Below are 18,980 nucleotides of genomic sequence, written 5' to 3' on the forward strand. Positions count from 1 at the left end.
CAAATCATCTAAGCAGTGTATTTCAGCCTCTGGAAAAGCAAATAAGATTTTAGGACTGATTGCACGATCTTTTGACTTCAAAAGTTCAACTCTCATTAACAAGCTATATAAATTGTTAGTTCATCCACCTTTGGAGTATGCTGTTCCCGCATGGTCACCGAATTTCATTAAAGACTGATAGATTGGGTCAGAAACATGGACAATGACAGAAAGGCTGAAAAGTAAGGTACAAGCAGCAGAGATGAGAGTACTGCGAATAATAAAAGGTGTAACAAGGTGTGACAGAATAAGAAATGAAGAAATAAGAAGAGAACTGGAAATAGAGCCAATATTAGAATATGTAGAGAAAAGCCAATTGAGATGGTTTGGCCACGTCATGAGGATGAATGAGCATCAGTACCCATTAAAATACTACCAGTAGCAGCCACAAGGAAAGCGTCCAACAGGAAGACCCAGGAAGAGATGGAGAGACGGTATCAGACAAGCCATAGAGTCAAGAGGAAGAACTATGGAGGAGGTGGAGAGAGTGCAGCTGTATGCTGATAGGGCCTTGTGGAAGGACTTCGTGAGGCATCATCGCTGACAGTGCATCGCCCTACCTGGTGTATGGTGAGGTGAGAAGATTGGAAAAAGTACAACGGCGAGCCACAAAACTGATTCCAAATATAAAAAATAAATCATACGAATATCGACTAAAACAAATTAATCTGTTTTCCCTAAAAAAAAAAAAAAAAAAAAAAAAAAAAACGTAGATTCAGAGGTGACTTGATACAGGCCTTTAAGATTCTAAAGGTAATTGGCAACATCAAAAGTGACACCATTTTTACACTGAATGAGAATCCGACAAGAAATAATGGTCTCAAACTGTCAGGTGTTATGACTCAGGCTGGAAAGATACTTGTTAAACATAAGGGCACACCAAGTGCCCAAGCCACAACAAAGTTAGAATAGAGATATAGAATCGCATCAGACTATTGGTATGCCGAAAGACAGAGGACAGTGTTAACCATTTGATATTTCAGTATGAAATATAATCAAACAGAGACAACATAAATTAACAAAACAATATTAATAACATTAATCCTAACACACAATAAGAATAAATGGGGAATGAGATAGGTAGAAAATATAGAACGGGTAATGCCGCGTCCACACGGTCGAGCTGTGCCTGGCAGACTTTGCCCTTACCGGGCAAAATCCGTAGACGCTGCCCGCGAAGGTGTCCACACGGCTGACGATGGTGGTTGGAGGTTAGTTGGCTACAAGCAGATGTTGGAGTGAGTGGTTCAGTGCGGTACGATAACCATGGTTCCCGCCATACTTGGAAAGAAGGTAGCACTTTACAGCATTATAATTGCTGCCTACATTAAAAAGAAAAACAAGAAATCACGGAGGCATGTCTGGTGCCGTGAGCGGTTACATGAGAATGAACATGAACAGCTTTTCTGTTCTCCTTTCGAAAGTGGAGCAATATATACAAAGCAAGAGACAAATATGAGGAAAAGCATAGCACCAACAGCAGGTCTAGAGGCTACTCGGTATAAATCAATCAATGTTACGGTGTCTTGTCGAGACCAGTATACACTAGTACTAGATGCTGACATGGTGGTAAGGTAACTTCGGTCTGTACTGAGCGGATTTGCTAACTTTGGTCGCACCTCATCTCGTGCATTTGGCAGCGATATCTATAAAGTGCCTAAAAGATAATCACTTCTACCTACTGTATTCTAACTCCCTGCGCGCCTATCTAGGGGTCCTATTTAGTAAACACCAATATCATTACTTGCTACCATCTCTAGGTGGCTTCTGCTGGATGCGGGGATGTCTTCAAATAGGCGCGGGTCCCTCGTTCAGGCAGGATGCGTCCGTTATTGAAGGATAACTTTGCTGTTGAGCGTGGCGGGAACCCTAACTGTCCTCGTTATTTGGCAACTCATGGCGGGACGCGGGTTCGATTCCGTAGGGGGTCTCCTAATTTTCACTAACAAATTCCTTCTTGGTTAGGATGTCCCGAAAAGGGGGGAACTGTACTCTACGTCGAATAGGCACAAGGGTGGTGATTCATCCCACCCTAAGCGCGGTGTGTTCACTGGAGGCTGACCTCGTCGCAACACCGTTCAAACCCTTCCCACGAGGGTCGGGCGTCACTCACATCACTGTCCACAATTCGATAAGTCTCCGGGTGGGGGGGGGGGTGGCACATGAATCACTCGTGTAGGGTCTGACGGTGCGTAAACGGGCCACTTTAAGGAGAAAATCCTCGATAGCCACCGTATGGGAGGGTAGGGCGCGTTTGAACTTCCGAGAATACGAGTGGCCCAACCTCCCTGTGGGGGCCCAGAGGGATGACTGCCCAGTGCCCGGCACCGCCGGGTCAACTGCCTATGCCCACACACGGTGTGGCATACACCGTTGCCGTTTTTCTAAATGCCAAATCAATAGTTTCGTAGGGAGCGCCGTGCACGTTTATGTGGAAGTTGAATCAGTTCTAATTGTTCCTTGAGGGTAGTCACTACTCACGAGAGTGGAAGATATGATCCTAACCAGTCTAATTAAAACTAGCCTAAACAATAAATGGCAAGCGTGCAGGGGGGGGGTTAAACCGTTAGAACTAATTCGAACGGTAACTCTTGGGTGTAATACACTAATTCTATTCATAATGTAGCAACTTACAACTGCAAGAAGGAACAGTAGACTTGAGAGGTTGTGGGATCCCACATTTAATATTAAACATTCGTGTCTTTACTCGCAGGCATATGTAGACACCTGGAACTTAAGAGGAGGGGGAGGGCTTTCCTGAGCAATTAGAAGTCTCTCAAATTCGTTAAGGCACTGTAATTGACTGCCAAAGTGGCGCAATAGTTAACGAGGATAAGGAGAAGGAAAAATATCAAGAAGTAGTTGCTAGAGGCCTTAAGAGTTCCGGAAATGCCCAAGAGTAAAGGGAATTGATAGTCGAAAAGGGCTGAAAGGAGACGAAAAAGTGTGGAGCCTGCGACGGCTAGGCCCTTGAGCGGGTATTTGGTAACTGGGGTTTGAAAGCAGATGCAAGAAAATGAGAAGGAAAAATAGTCCGTGTGTCACAACCCAAAGTTGTGACAATTTAAATATATATATATATATATATATATATATATATATATATATATATATATATATATATTACATACATACACACACACACACAAACACACACACACTTTAATTTAAAAATTGTTTAGATAAAATGAGAAATGAAGACGGGACCCCACGAGCATAGCTCCCCTTCCCGTAATATACAACTAGGTAAATACACACACACACACACACACACACACACACACACACACACACACACACACATATATATATATATATATATATATATATATATATATATATATATATATATATATATATATATATATATATATATATATGTATAGACAACACTTGACAAACGACAAGGTGGCGTCCCAATCCCATGTTAGCGACTACGGTCGTTAGTATATTTGCTTGTAGTAAGGTATTTTTTATTTCTATTTCCTCCAAGAAAATCGCATATTACGTTCATGTATTATAATTTACAAAATTAATGCTTAATTTTCTAACGTTATATCGCGTCCATGTATACAACTGAATAAATACCCTGATCTTCATGTAAACACGACGAGATTACCGTCCTGTATCTGAGCACTCTCTTTCGAAGTAAGTAACAAATTCGAACTGAGCACCTTCTACAGACACACTAATTGTATGAAATACACTCTCCCTGTAAATTCACTTATTGTAAAAATATAAATTATAAAAATACACCATAGACCGAAGTTGTAAGGATTGTTGAGATCTTGTGATTTTATGCATGACTGGACGTGTCTGGCCTATGTAATTACCACAAATGTATCATGTTATCAGTTCCATAGAGGGATCGAAGTGAGCAACATTCCTTTGGATGACATTGGTATCATTAATACATATAAATGCAAACACTTTCACTATTCATTTTTGCATTTGAAATATCTGTTGGTATTATTTTAGAAGTTTACACGTACATGATATATCATTAGAAAATTAAATATTAATTTTGTAAAATATAAAACATCAATGTAATAAATAAATTTTTGGCAGAAATCAATTACAGAAAAAGTTGCAGCTATACACAAACTAATGAAGTTGCGTCAAATCCTGTAGACACCATCTTTGGTTTGATAGATTTGGAGGTTGACAATGATGACCCATATGATTTCTAGAATTATAGGTGCTGCATTACTAAATGCAGGTTAGGTTAGGTAAGGATAGACAAATCTATCATACTTTATTTTCTTTGACCGGTGCATCAATCAAAATAAAGATTGCATCTCAAGCAGTCAAAGTGTATACCTATGTGTATAGCTTTTAGCAACTTTTTAAGTTATTGATTTCTGCCAAGAGTAACGTATATTACATTAATGTTTAATAATTTACAAAATTGTTATTTAATTTTCTATTGCTATATTGAGTAGGTGTGCACTTTTAAAAATTTAGCATTCTGTTTCTTCCTATGGAATGATTATACTAGATTAACTTAGGTTAGGTGCTATTGGACCACGCATGTTTTATGATAAATATCCATGTTGGCATGATTACAGAATTTTGTAAATTTGATTTACTACAATAAATAAGATATTGCAGTATTTTTTATATATCTAGAATGTCATTTATGAACATACAGAAACCTGATGTAATTAACTACCATTTCCTTTGGACCGATTCTGTCATCCATCGACAATTCATAGCATCATAGTTATGGGAAGACTACTGACCACAGTTCCCGAGAAAATTATTACTTATATTTTGATATAGGAAAGGAGACATGGTATATCCATGGGGTCCTACAAAAAATTGAACTGGGAAGATGTGATAAGTGGCATCCCATAAGGCTCTGTATTGGCTCCTTTGATGTTTGCCATATATATAAATGATATGGATGAGGGAGTGAAATGTTACATGAACTTCTTTGCTGACGATGCCAAATCACTCAAGAGAGTAAGCACAGAAGAAGATTGCAGATCGCCGCTACAAGAAGACCTGGACAAAATATGGGAATGGAGTCAGAGATGTGAAATGAACATTAAGAAATGTAGCATAATGGAATTTGGAAAAAGCAAAAATAGAATACATACATATACCAAAGGCTTTTTCCCCCTTACACGGAGGGTAGCCAAAAAGAAAAAGGCATAGAAACCACTCCTACATATTCCACTCCCCTCCCCCCTCTCATCTTGGCACCTCCTGGATGACGGGTCATCCATGCATCCTATCCACTGCCCTGGGTCAGAAACAGTGTTGCAAGACACAGCACATCCACAGCAAGGCCGCTTCATAAATCCGGCGCCCCCCCCCTTCCATCCCCTCATGCAGAAAAGGAGAAGGTGGGGAGAAATCCCTTCGGGCTGCATCAAATTTTTTCTCATACATACTTCCTTACCCCCAATCTCCCACCCACTCCCCCTCATGTATCACAGCATCATCCATTCATCCTTCTCTATGCACCCCTATCTTCTGTCCTCTCCCGTCCTTCCTCAACAGACATTCCTTTCTTTTGTAATGCCCCTTTTACCCCATCCATCCATCTCATCCTAGGATGCTCCCTCATATTCACTCCTTCCACCTCTGCCTTCCACACCTCTTTTACTAATCTTTCTTCACTCATTCTTTCCATGTGTCCAAACCATCCTAATACTCTTTCATCAACCCTATCTCCCAACTCTCTCTCCACCCCTGTTCTCCTCTTCACCTCATTTCTCTCTCTATCTAGCCTAGTAACCCCTATCATACTTCTCAGACATTTCATCTCAAACACATTCAAACTCCTCTCTTCCTCTCTTATGTTCCATGTTTCTGCCCTGTACAGTAATATGTAATAGCATGCCCTTCTAGAGAAACCTCACCAGAATTGATTACAATCCAAACACAAATAAAGGAAACATATAGCATCACAAACATCTGCACACCATCTTCCACATCAGCCCCCAAGGCTACTCTCCCCAATTCCAACCCTTAAATGTATTAACAGCCTACATGCTGTGAGGTGATGTGTGCACACCATCCAATATGGCTGCTCACACAAACAACAAATTAGAGAGGAAAAATACAAGAATAGCTTCCAAATCTAGATATACTGAACTCCGGCAAACACCCACTAGACAACCTGTAGAACACAACCAACAAGTAACATCCCCAGACATACCAATGTGAGCTCCTCCCCTTCATTCCAATCACATCCATGGTCTCTTCGTATCACATGCAGAAATGATCAAGCCTACATATGAAAATACACAAACTATATAAGAAAGCAATATGGTGAGATAACACAGAAGAAATAGGAAGAAAAATTGGAAGACCCAACATTCATCCATAGACGAGGTATCACAAGAATTCACAAACAGATGCTGAAAGCCAGTGAAAAAGATATTGCTAGAGGTTAAAGGAAGAAATGCAACCCTAAATAGGTCGATCAATCCATTATCCTAGAAGGTCTCTCCTGCAGGAGATCCATGACTCCCAGGTAACAACCAGCAGTGGCCAACAGGCAGGCCCATAGGTCACTTGGGGAAGATATACTGTGTTGTTGTCCAGGAAGTGTTAGTGTGGAGCAGTGTAGGGTAAGGTGTTCAGTGTCTTCCATATGGTGGTTGCATCTAGGGTAGTTTGATTCTGAGGCCAGGCTTTTTCTCTGATGATACTGTCTAGTGCTGGGTGGTATCATGAACACTTGCAAGCTAGTGTGGTTTCTTGAGAGGGTTTTTTGTGGGGCTGATGTCTGAAGAGGATTTGGTGGTATGTCTTGAGGAGCTTCTTTAGTAAGATTAATGTATTTACCTAGTTGTATTTTATGGGAAGAGAACTATGCTCGTAGTGACCCATCTTTGTATCACTCAACATCTATTTTGTTCTTAAATTCTTGTATACTTTTTGTACATACTATTGTTTCATCCAATTTGTTCCAGACATCCACCACTCTGTGAGGGAAACTATTTTTTTTTTCCAGATCTCTTCTATAACTATCCTTTTTGAGTTTCTTTACATGTCCTCTTATTTTTCTTTTGTTCCACTTCATTAAATCTTCTCTGTCAAGGACTTGCATGTCTTTCATGATTCTGTAAATGGTCAGTAGATCTCCTCTTTCTCTTCTTTGTTCCAGGGATGGTAGTTCCAGTTTGGACAATCTTTGTTCATATGTCAGTTTTGAAAGTGTTGGTGCCATCTTCGTTGTTGCTCTTTGGAATCTTTCTAATATCTTTACTTTCTTTTTTGTGCTGGGTGTCCATAGTGTTGCAGCATACTTCAATCTTGGTCTTATTATTGTGACTAATATTTTCTTTACCATTACCTCATCTAATTAGTTAACGGCCACCTTTATTGAGTTTAGTAAATTGTAGGTTTCTCTGACTATTTTGTTTATGTTTGTCTGGTGTCATATTTTTGTTAATAATTACTTCTAGGTCCTTTTCCGAGCTAACTTTTTTTTACTTCCTTTGTACCAATTTTATATTGCCCTGATATTGTATTTTTACTTTTTCCAAACTCTGTTATACTACATTTCTTGATGTTGAAGTTTACTTCCCACTTTTGGCTTCATTCACAGACTTTGTCCAAGTCTCTCTGTAGTGATTCACAGTCTTTTTCTGTACTTACTTTCTTTAGTAGTTTTGCATCATTGCAAAAAAGTTGATACATTATAACATTCTACACCTTCGTCCATGTCAATAATATAAGTAGCAAACATTATCAGAGCTAATACAGAACCTTGTGGGACTCCACTTATCATTTCTTCCCAGGTTGAGGTTTTGTCTCTTGACCCCTTCGATACGATGATGCCTACATAGGCATCATGAGGAGCAAGTGGATATGTGAGGATGCCGATGTCAGCGTCTTGATTATATATATTGTAGTTGTACCTGCGTGACCCCCATACTCTGTAAACTGGCTTCATCATATTTTCTATGGTTATCAAAATTCATGGGTGAAAGAGAATGAGCAATACAGCGGTAACTTTATTTTCTATAATGCGAGTATTATGATGCAACATCACACGTCTGGCAGCTAATGCTGCCCGTGAGATTTTGGCCTGTATTGAAGGGGTTAAATACCACCCTCATTTTTCTTCCATTCAAGAAATCTTCCATCCGTTTCAATAAATGTCCTTGTACACCTACTGTTGTTTCGAGATTTCTTTAGTAGCTCTTTGTGTAGTACTTTATCAAATACCTTTTGTAAATCTAGGAAAGCAGAATCTGCCCATCCATCCCTTTCTTGCATTATGTTTATTAGCCTTGAATAAAAACAAATCAAGTTTGTGGCACATGATATTCCTTGTCTAAAACCAAATTGTTTTGGATTCAGTATATTGTTTTCTTCCAAATGTTTGATCCATCTACTTTTGGTAATTTTTTCACATATTTTAGCTATTGTGCTTGTAAGGGAGATCAATCTATAGTTTGTTGGGTCTTCCTTATCTCCCCCTTTGTATATTGGTACAATATTTGCATTTTTCCAATCTTGTGGTACCTTTCCTTCTTTGAGTGAGCAATCTATTATATATTTTGTTGGTTAGTTCATGTATACATTCTTTTAGTATCCAATTTGTAATTCTGTCCAGACCATGTGATTTTTTTACATCAAGGTTTATTATTTGGTTCCTTATTTATTTCTGTGCCACATTTATTTCTTATATTGGGGAAGTCTTTCTGTTCTTCATTCCAATTTTGTGTATTTTCAATTGTGAATACAGATTTAAAATGTTTGTTCATAATTTCAGCCATTTCTACATCTTCTATATATTCCTCATTCCCTTGATGCAGTTTCATGATTTCTTGTTTATTTTTTGAGTTACCATTTACATACCTGTAGAATAATTTAGGTTGGTCCTTACATTTGTCTGTTATGTCTTTTTTGTGGCTTCTTTTTTCTTCCCTGTGTATTTTTATGTATTCATTTCTTAGTTTGATATGTATTTGCCACTTACCCTGTTTTTCTTTCCATCTTTTCCAAGGTTTGTCTATTCTATCTTTTGCCTCACTACATTTTTTGTTGTACCAGCACTTAATGTACACCCATTCCTGCTTCTGTTTTTGGTACATATTTATCTATTCCTTCTTTATAAATTTCTTTTGATATATTCCATTTCTCTTCCAGCTTTGTTTTTTCATTTAAGAAGTTTTCCCAATTTACTTTTTGAAAGAATTTCCTGAGTTTTAAATGTGTTTATTGTACATTATTCCTTTTCTGTCTTTCTCATTTCTTCCCAAATCAATTTCTTCTTTTAGTTTGAACTCTATTAGTACATGGTCACTCTCCCCAATTGGTGTCTTGTATTCCATTTTATTCACAATTTCAGGCTCTGACGTAGATATTAAGTCTAGTCTCGATGTTTCTATATCTGGCATTTTCCCTTACCTATTGAGTCATTGTGTATTGAATGGTCATATCTACCCAACATATTTCTTCAGAAAGTCACCCATAATTACTATGTATCCTCCTCTTAGTAGTTCATTTAATGCATGCTATGTGTTGTCCAACAATTTGGAATGGTCTCCCTCTGTCCAAGAATATATTTTTTGGGGCACATATATCACTACAAATTTTCTACTTTTCATGTGGCTGTGTTTAACTGTTATTATAATCAATTCCACTTTATTTTTTCCTTCTGTTATCTTTGTCACATTTAAGCCTTTCTATTTTTTATCCAATGGCTGTATAAGCCTTGTGAATGTGGTTTCATGTAGATGTGTGGTACTGGTGGTAAGTTATTTTATATGTTTGAGTAGTAAGCAACTTTTTTTAAATTCAAGTGCCACTGCTTGTGTGATGTAATGAGATGGGTGAGTGGAGTTGAGGGCTCTAGTGTAGAATTGTGTACATATAATTTTCTATGATATTCTATGGGGAGGATTTCAGTTTCTGTGTGCAGGTGTCCTATTGGTGTGGTTTTGGTGTATCCTATTATCACTCTCAATGCTTTATGTATAGTTAAGTGTTTGCTGATTATTTAGAATCATACTGAAGAACCATAGTCAAGAATGGTTCTTATTAATTATTTGGAAACTGTAGATTTTCATTCTTTTGTCTAAAGACTGTATTTGTGATGGATTTTAGTGGGTGTATTTTTGTTGGTTCTCTGTGTCAGATCTTTGATGTGTGGGCTTAAAAGCTTTTGCTACAGTTAAGGTGTGTTTGTACTCACTCTACTGTTTAGCAGTGAGGTTGCCATTTAACATAAAGATATAAAATATAGACATTTAGTATATAATGCAAACCATTGCATATCTTGACTTTCACCTCTTCCTTTCAGACTGACAAGAAGTAAAATGGATAGTACAGTGCCCAAGTTAGTGAGTGATGACCTGAATCAGTGGGGAAGAGATGATAAGAGCTTTCTGAAGCAGACCCACAAGACAGATGTCCCTCCCAAGGCTCATATCAAATTAGAACCATTTCAGTCTGATACCTACAAAGATTATTGTGTAGCTCAACAGGACAGTCCAACACTAGAGAACACTGATATGACCTTCAAAGAGGAAAAGATATTATTTTGTGATATTTGCCATTTGACATTTGCTACAATAGATGAGTTTGAGTGCCATGGTAATGTCTGTGTTCAGAAGAAAAGTTCCCAAAGAGATCAATCTTTGAACTCCACCCTTTCAGGCAGCACTGGTGTGATGGATGACCATTGCTGTAAAGAAGAGGAAATGCAATATAATTGTCCTCAATGTAAAATGGCCTTTTACCAAAAAGGAGATCTCGATGATCACATTAAGAAGACACACACAAAAGGCAAACCCCACAAGTGCACATTCTGTCACGCAGCCATTTCCCGACTGAGAGACCTCAAGGCGCACATGCGCATTCATACGGGAGAGAAGCCCTTCAAGTGTTCCTTGTGCGTCGCTTCTTTCAGAAAATCAGGACATTTGAAGTCGCACATGCGAACTCATACAGGTGAGAAGCCACACGAGTGTGGGCTGTGTGGGGCTGCTTTCTCCCAGGCAAGCAGCTTGAAGAGCCACATACGGACCCACACCGGCGAGAAGCCCTATGAATGTGAGCAGTGTGGTGCTGCTTTCACAGAAGCAGGCAAGCTACGCAAGCATTTCAGGAAACACACAAGAGAAAAGGCAAGAGGTAAAACGGATGATGGTACAGGGCCCAAGTTAGTGAATGATGACCTGAATCACTGGAGAAGAGATGATAAGAGCTTTCTAAAGCAAAATCACAAGACAGATGCCCCTCCCAAGACTTGTATCAAATCAGAACAGTTTCAGTCTAATACCTGCAAAGATTATTCTGGTTCTCAGCAGGACAGTCCCACTCAAGAGAACACTGATATGACCTTGAAAGAGGAAAAAATATTATTTTGTGATATTTGCCATTTGGCATTTGCTACACTAGATGAGTTTGAGTGCCATGGTAAGGTCTGCATTCAGAAAAGTTCCCAAAGAGATCAATCTTTTAACTCAACCCTTTCAGGCAGCACTGCTGTGATGGATGACCATTGCTGTAAAGAAAAGGAAATGCAATATAATTGTCCTCAATGTAATATAGCCTTTTATCAAAAAGGAGATCTCCAAGACCACATTAAGAAGTCACACACGGAAGACAGACCCCACAAATGCACATTCTGTCACGCAGCCTTTTCCCAGCCTGGACACCTCGAGGCGCACATACGTCTTCATACAGGGGAGAAGCCTTACTACAAGTGTTCCTTGTGTATTGCTTCTTTCAGAGAATCAGGACAGTTGAAGTCGCACATGCAAACTCATACAGATGAGAAACCACACAAGTGCGACCTTTGTGGTTCTGGTTTCTCAGAGACAGGCCAACTGTACACCCACATACGGACACACACCAGTGAGAAGCCACATAAATGTGAACTATGTGGTGCTACTTTCTCGGAAGCAGGCAGTCTACGCAGGCATTTCAGGGTGCACACAGGAGAAAAGGCACACGAGTGTACTGCTTGTGGTGCTAGTTTCCCCCGCGTTGATACTTTAAAGAGACACATGGAAACTCATAAAGATAAAAGTGAGAAACCACACAAATGCAGCTTTTGTGGCGCTGCTTTTTCTCAAAGAACTGGCTTGAAATATCATTTACAGAAGCACACAGATGAGAAGCCATATGAATGTGATCAATATGATTCTACTGTCTCACAATCAGCTACCTTTAAGTCACACATGCAAACTCCTACTGTTAAGAAAACATATAAATGTGGGGTTTGTGGGGCTGGTTTCACAAGTACAAGCAACTTGAGGAACCACATAACAAAACACACGGGGGAAAAGCCACATAAATGTGAGCAGTGTGGTGCTGCTTTCACAGAAGCAGGCAGTCTACGCAGGCATTTCAAGGTGCACACAGGAGAAAAGGCACACGAGTGTACTGCTTGTGGTGCTGCTTTCTCCCGTGCTGATACTTTAAAGAGACACATGGAAACACATTCACAGATTATCTTGTGAAGTTGCAAATTGTCTGCTGGCTGGTATAACTTGGTGGATCTTGGTCATTGTCTATATGGAAATAATGCATCAGCATTTTCCCACCCCTCAAAATAAGTTTCAGTACCTACCATACATCCTTGAGTAATAGTTGACCCCTTGTTTGTGGCCAAGAAATCTAGAATTTTTCACACACATTGTGTAAAAGTTGGCCCTAGTTTTTCAGACCTACCATAATGGAACAGCAGTGGTGCAGTAATCTTGCTGTTAACCCTTAACAACCACTGGTTTATCTTCCACTTTTCTCTCCATTTTCTTTAACCATTTCCAATCACCAACCCATTACTCTTGCATTCACTTTTTGAACCACCCCATCCATGTTTAAATTGAACAGCCAAGGTGACATATCACGTCCCTGGCAAAGTCACACCTTTACCTCAAACCACTCTCTCTCCATTTCTGATTCTAACACAGGCTCTACTACTCTCATAAGGATCCTTGACTGCTCTTAACAGCTTTCCTTCTATCCCATACATCACTTTGATTACGCTTGTAGCTCTTGGTACAGTAGTCTGAGCAGAAAAAAACCAGTCCCAGCTACAGGTTACACAAAATAAGGTAATTAGATTCATACAAAATTTGCCTCAACGTAGTCATATTGGTATTGAAGAATTTAGCAAGGTAGGAATGTTACCTGTAAAATATCGTGTCCAGCAGTTGAAACTAAACCAGGTTTACAATGTCGTTCATAATTCTGCTCCCTCATATGTGAGCTGTAATTTTACATTATCGGCTGAGAACCGAACCTGAAACAGTCAAGAGTCTCTTATTGTACCTCATGGAGGTCCCTTCACCAAAAACAGTTTTCACTTCACAGGTGCTCAACTATGGAACTCACTACCTGTGTCCATTAAGAAGTCGAATAGCAAGGTTACCTTTAAGAAAAAAGTCAAGGGTTACTATATGTCTCAGCTATGGACAGAGAACAGCCTTGATTTTGTGTACTACTAGCTTAGTGAGGGATACCTGATTCCATGAGTAGTAACATCCAAATCTGTGTTCACTCATAACTGTTCTGACCTCCCCCCCCCCTTTTTTTTTGTTCTTCAGAAGTTTAGTTTAGTATAACAATGATTGATGTTTACAAATTGGTTTCCACCTTTGTTTTGCCAGTCATAATATGGTATATGTCTCAGGTAGGGTCCGAGAACAGTTATGATCTGACCTTTTTCTTCGTTCTCCTTGTTGTTTTACTCATTCGAGTACTGGTCCCCTGTACCCTACCTCTGATGCTTCAGGTTATAATGTACTACTCCCTAGTGCTCATACTAATTGCCCACTCCGTCCTGAGATTCAGGTTAAATGTTAGATTTAATTAATAGGTGACCCTAGCTGCAGTGTAGCATTCACTATAACCACATGTTGTTACAGATGTAGAATATTGTAGTACTATATATCATTAATGGTACTACTCTGATGTAGTACTCACTCATACATGTTGATACAGCTGTAGAATAATGCAGTATATCATTAATGGTACTACTCTGATATAGTACTCACTCATACTGTTTTGTTACAGTTTAACATTATTTTGTTGTTCCTTTGCTTATTGCAATGTTCCTTTTTGTGATGGTGCTCAAATTTTTGGTCTCAATATTCCTATGTGTACAAACATTTTAGTAATATGAGCTAAACTATAACAATGTTTATGAGTCATATGTGTTCTGACTGGTATTACTCATGATTGTCTCTGGTCCCCTTAACCCCCTACGTATGTTGTCAGTGTGACTTAGTGTAGAATAACAATCTGATGAGGACCACAATAGAAATAAGCGTACATGCTTTTTGTGTTATCCTTGGCAATTTGCAGTTATTATTCCGAACTATGTGTTCTTGTCATTATTTGCACTTCATGTACATTGATTCATCGCCAAATAAAGTCTATCTATCTATCTATCTGCACTTCCACCTACAGTACCTTCCTGTCTACCCTGTCATAAGCCTTTTCCAAATCCATTAAGGCCCAAAAAACATCCTTACCTTTTCCTAAAACTTTCTCACATATCTGCCTTACCACAAAAATCTGATCCACACAACCCCTACCACTCCTAAACCCTCACTGTTCCTCACCAATTCCCTATGTTCCTCTCCTAATCTACTAAAATCATCGCCAGCACAGGCTTTAGACAACAAAGAAATTCCAATTACTGTCTTCAAAGTAAAGAAAGTGGGATCTGAAAAAGACTTGGGAGTAATTATCTCAAACAACTTGTCCCCTGATAAACAAACAAAATTGTCGGGGAATCCTATAACTTGCTAAGATCAATAAAAGTGGTGTTTACCTATTTAGATGAAGAAATTATTAAAAAAAATATTAGTCACACTAATAAGGCTGCAACATTATGGTCACCCAGTACCAAAAAGAATATAAAGAAACTTGAAAGAATCCAGAGAACAAGTACGAAAATGGCGCCAGCACTTTCAAACTTGTTATATGAAGAGAGACTATCTAAATATAAGTTACTGACTTTGAAACAAAGAAGAGAGAGAAGTGACCTACTGACCATCTACAGAATCATGAAAGGCATGGAAATACTTGATAAGACTTGTTAATTGGGACAAGAGGACATGGAAAAAACTCAAAAATTATAGTTATAAAAGAGATCTGAAAAAAAAAATTTCACACAGAGTGGTGGACACTTGGAACAAACTGGATGAAACAATAGTGTGTGCAAAAACCATACATGAATTTATGATCAAACTAGACACTGAGATACAAAGGCAGGACACCATGAATGTAGCTCCCCTTCCCATATGATACATATACCAAAGGCTTTTTCCCCCTTACACAGGGGGTAGCCAAAAGAAAAAGGCATAGAAATCACTCCCACCCATTTCATTTCCCATATATTCCACTCCCCTCCACCCTCCCTCCTATCTTGGCACCCAAGTATCTGAAACTATCCATTTCCTCCAGTTTCTCACCTTTAATGCTCACTTCCAGCCTGTTGTCATTCTCTCCCCTTGTACACCTCGTCACCTTACTTTTGCCCACATTTATCCTCAGCTTCCTTCATGCACACACCTTCTCAAACTTTGTCACTAACTTCCTCAATCCCTCTGATCCTGCTACAAGCGCAGTGTCGTCAGCAAACAACAAGTGGCTCACCTGCCACTTTTCTCCATTTTCTTTAATCATCTCCAACCCCTGACCCAATACCCTTGCATTCACCTCTCACCCCACCCCATCCATGTAAAGATTGAACAGCCAGGGCGACATAACACACCCCTGATGAAGTCCCACCTTTACCCCAAACCATTCACTCTCTCCATTTCTAATCCTAATGCAAGCTCTACTACTCTCATAAAAACTCTTGACTGATCTTAACAGCTTTCCTCCTATCCCATATATCTGCAGTACCTCCCACAGTGCCTTCCTGTCTACCCTGTCATAAGCCTTTTCCAGATCCATGTAATACATCTAGGTAAATACACATGGGAATTTTACAGCTACAGAAAAAGCATTACAAGTAATAACATAATGCACTGAAATTACCCCAATAACACCTGCATACAAAAATTATGCATATGGATTGCATAAACGTAATTGGTACACATTTCAATGTTATAACCCTAAATCCTATCTCGTATCACAACATTACCAGCTGAAAGTTAAAATGAAAAAATACTCAAACATAGATAACCAACCACCTGTACCACACAATACATCCACATAAAAAACATTCATACATTCACCAAACAAGCTCTACAAGACAGAACATCAAACTCAATACTTCAACAACCCCCAGACATTCGACTTGCAGAAAAACCCTGTCAAGAGAATCAAGAACCAACTGGCATGCACAGACACCTTCCAGCTCAAAGACAGTATTAACACAGACTAAGGCTAGCCACAGATCAAACTACCCTACAATGTCCTGTATTAAAGAGTAACCATTGTAAATAAAAGGTATCTAATCTTACTGGAATTATTTTTAGTACTGACACAAATTCCTGGACAGTGGAAGAAGGTGGTGGTTGAGGTGGTGTGGGTAACACGTACCTTAAGTGAGTGATCAAGGGAGGGGGAAGATAGCTGCAGTTGGGGAACCGAAGTCCAGGAGATTTGTATCACATCTCGGGACCACTCGCTTTCCCTCCAAGGCAAGCGTGAGAGAAGATCAAAGAGGGGGGGGGGTATGATGGGACAACTCATTAAGTGAACCGTCCTAGGCTAATGAAACCCAGAACTCCTAATGTGAGTTTTAATAAATTATATAATTAAACACTAGAATTATGCTACTTGACATTAAACAATGTGGGTTTTAACAGTTGGATTTCACACATACATCCTATCTATCCTATCTCCCTGCGCGCCTATCTAGGGGTCCTATCTAGTAAATACTCTTTGTTACTTGCTATTATCCTTAGAGGGTCTCTGCTGGGTGTGGGGATGACTTCCAAGGGGTACTGGTCCCTCGTTCTGGCAGGATGCTTTTGCTATTGAAGGATATCGGTGTTGTTGATCACGGCGGGAACCCGGGTCATCTTTTGTGATTAGCCTCGTGGCGGGGGTACGGGTTTGATCACGTAGGGGGTTTCTTGTATTCACTATCCAGTTCTTTTCAGGTCAGTGTCCCGAGGAAAGGGGTACAGGTACGTACGTGACCCCTTGATACACGAATGATTTGTTCACTGGAGGCTGGATGCCTCAAGACACTATTCAAATCCCCACGATGGTCGGGATGTCACACACAGCGCTTCACCTGATAAGTTTCGGAAGGGGTTTGTCCCGGAATCACTCGTCGAATGTCTACAGTGCGTAAGCGCTCACTTAAGGATGAAAATCCTTAATAGCCACATGAGGGAGGATAGGGCGCGATTGGGCTCTCAAGCAAGGACGTGAGCGGCCCGAACCTCCCTGCTTGACCCTAATGGAAAGACTGACCTCTGTCCCGCGGCATGTGAGGTCGAGAATGCCCACCAGTTAGCCTCCAACGTTGTCAATTCTTCTACGTTCCCGCCACTAGTGCTGAAGGGTACTACGAATAATGTTCATGCGGGAGATGACACAGTTCCAATTGTTCCTTGAGGTAGACACTATTCACGAGCGGGTTAGCTACGATCCTAATTATTCTAATTGCCTAGGTTAAAACAAATATGTGGCAGCGCGCAGGGGGGGAGGGGGGGTTCGCACTAAGCTGGACCAAGGTCGCTTGTGCTTGGGCGCGTAAAAACCGTTGGGTTAGGCTATGGGAACACGAATCTAAAGGGGGGGGGGCGGTTTCTAGATAATTAGAAGTCTCTCCCTTCGTTAAGGCACTGAAATTGATTGTCAAAATGGCACGACAGTTGAAGAGGATAAAGAGAAGGAGAAAGGACAGGATGTAGCTACTAGAAGTCTTAAGGACTCTGGTAATTCCCCCGAGTATAGGGAATGAAGGGCCGAAGCGGTGAGAAATCGGACGAAAGTAAATGGAAAGGGGAGACAGCGAGCCGGGTGTCACAATAATATTCAAAAATTGTGACACATGTATATATATATGTATATATGTACATTATATATATATACATGTATATATATACATATATATATGTATATATATACATGTATATATATATGTGTGTGTGTGTGTACATGTATACATATGTATATATATACATATATATACCTATATAAGTTTATATATATATATACACACATATATATATACATATATATGTATATTATATATATATATATATATATAATCGAAAATAGCTGGAATCCAGGAACCATTTTATGGAAGAAAATATACGCTGGCCTCGACGTTCGTCAATTTATTCCGACGTTTCGCACCCTGTCCGGGGTTCGTCTTCAGGGTAATACAGTGGTAGCCATAGGAAATGTACATAAATAGGGGATACCTGGTACACTGGGACAGGTCTTCCCAGTAACCGTTAAATTCAAACACCGGTAGAACATACCAAAAAAACAAAAAACAAAAACAAAAAACACACAAATGAAAAACAAAACAAAATATTAATAAAACTATAATACAAAATGTGCAATGCTACCTTAAAAATATATATTATCTATGTAATTCTTGTTCCAATTTCTTTGTTCTGTGACGATGCATGCTACGCGTGACATTTGTTCCAGGGAGTGCATTGTGGTGCGGGCCCATCGGCAGCGGGTTAAGTTATCACAGCCATCACTGTATTTCTTGATTTCTTTATTTTTCTATGGTATACTGTGAATGTTTTTTAAGGTAGCATTGCATATTTTGTATTATAGTTTTATAAAATATTTTTGTTTTGTTTTTCACTTTTTTTTTTTTTTTTTTTTTTATGTTCTACCGGTGTTTGAATTTAACGGTTACTGGGAAGACCTGTCCCAGTGTACCAGGTATCCCCTATTTATGTACATTTCCTATGGCTACCACTGTATTACCCTGAAGACGAACCCCGGACAGGGTTCGAAACGTCGGAATAAATTGACGAACGTCGAGTCCAGCGTATACTTTCTTCCATAATATATAT

At 39.4% G+C, this 18,980-nt stretch overlaps 2 protein-coding genes across 2 annotated transcripts in view; one reads left to right on the forward strand and one right to left on the reverse strand.

Annotated features, from left to right (window-relative positions):
• LOC143031538 (uncharacterized) overlaps positions 1 to 18,980 on the reverse strand; it is a 485,407-nt gene that overhangs the window by 198,674 nt on the left and 267,753 nt on the right. The gene's annotated exons all lie outside the window — the stretch shown is intronic.
• Positions 3,606 to 16,467, forward strand: LOC143031526 (uncharacterized). Its single transcript, XM_076195485.1, has 2 exons — positions 3,606 to 3,687; positions 10,313 to 16,467. The coding sequence occupies exon 2, from the start codon at positions 10,329 to 10,331 to the stop codon at positions 12,477 to 12,479; it is 2,151 nt and encodes a 716-aa protein (XP_076051600.1). The 5' UTR covers positions 3,606 to 3,687; positions 10,313 to 10,328; the 3' UTR covers positions 12,480 to 16,467.

Source organism: Oratosquilla oratoria, chromosome 12 (genome assembly GCF_046742065.1).
Source record: "Oratosquilla oratoria isolate Oo_2021 chromosome 12, ASM4674206v1, whole genome shotgun sequence".
Taxonomy (NCBI): Eukaryota; Metazoa; Arthropoda; class Malacostraca; order Stomatopoda; family Squillidae; genus Oratosquilla; species Oratosquilla oratoria.

Bases quoted from the DNA above. Each gene is read 5' to 3' on its own strand.
- LOC143031526 (XM_076195485.1), top strand. From the start codon at position 10,329: ATGGATAGTACAGTGCCCAAGTTAGTGAGTGATGACCTGAATCAGTGG.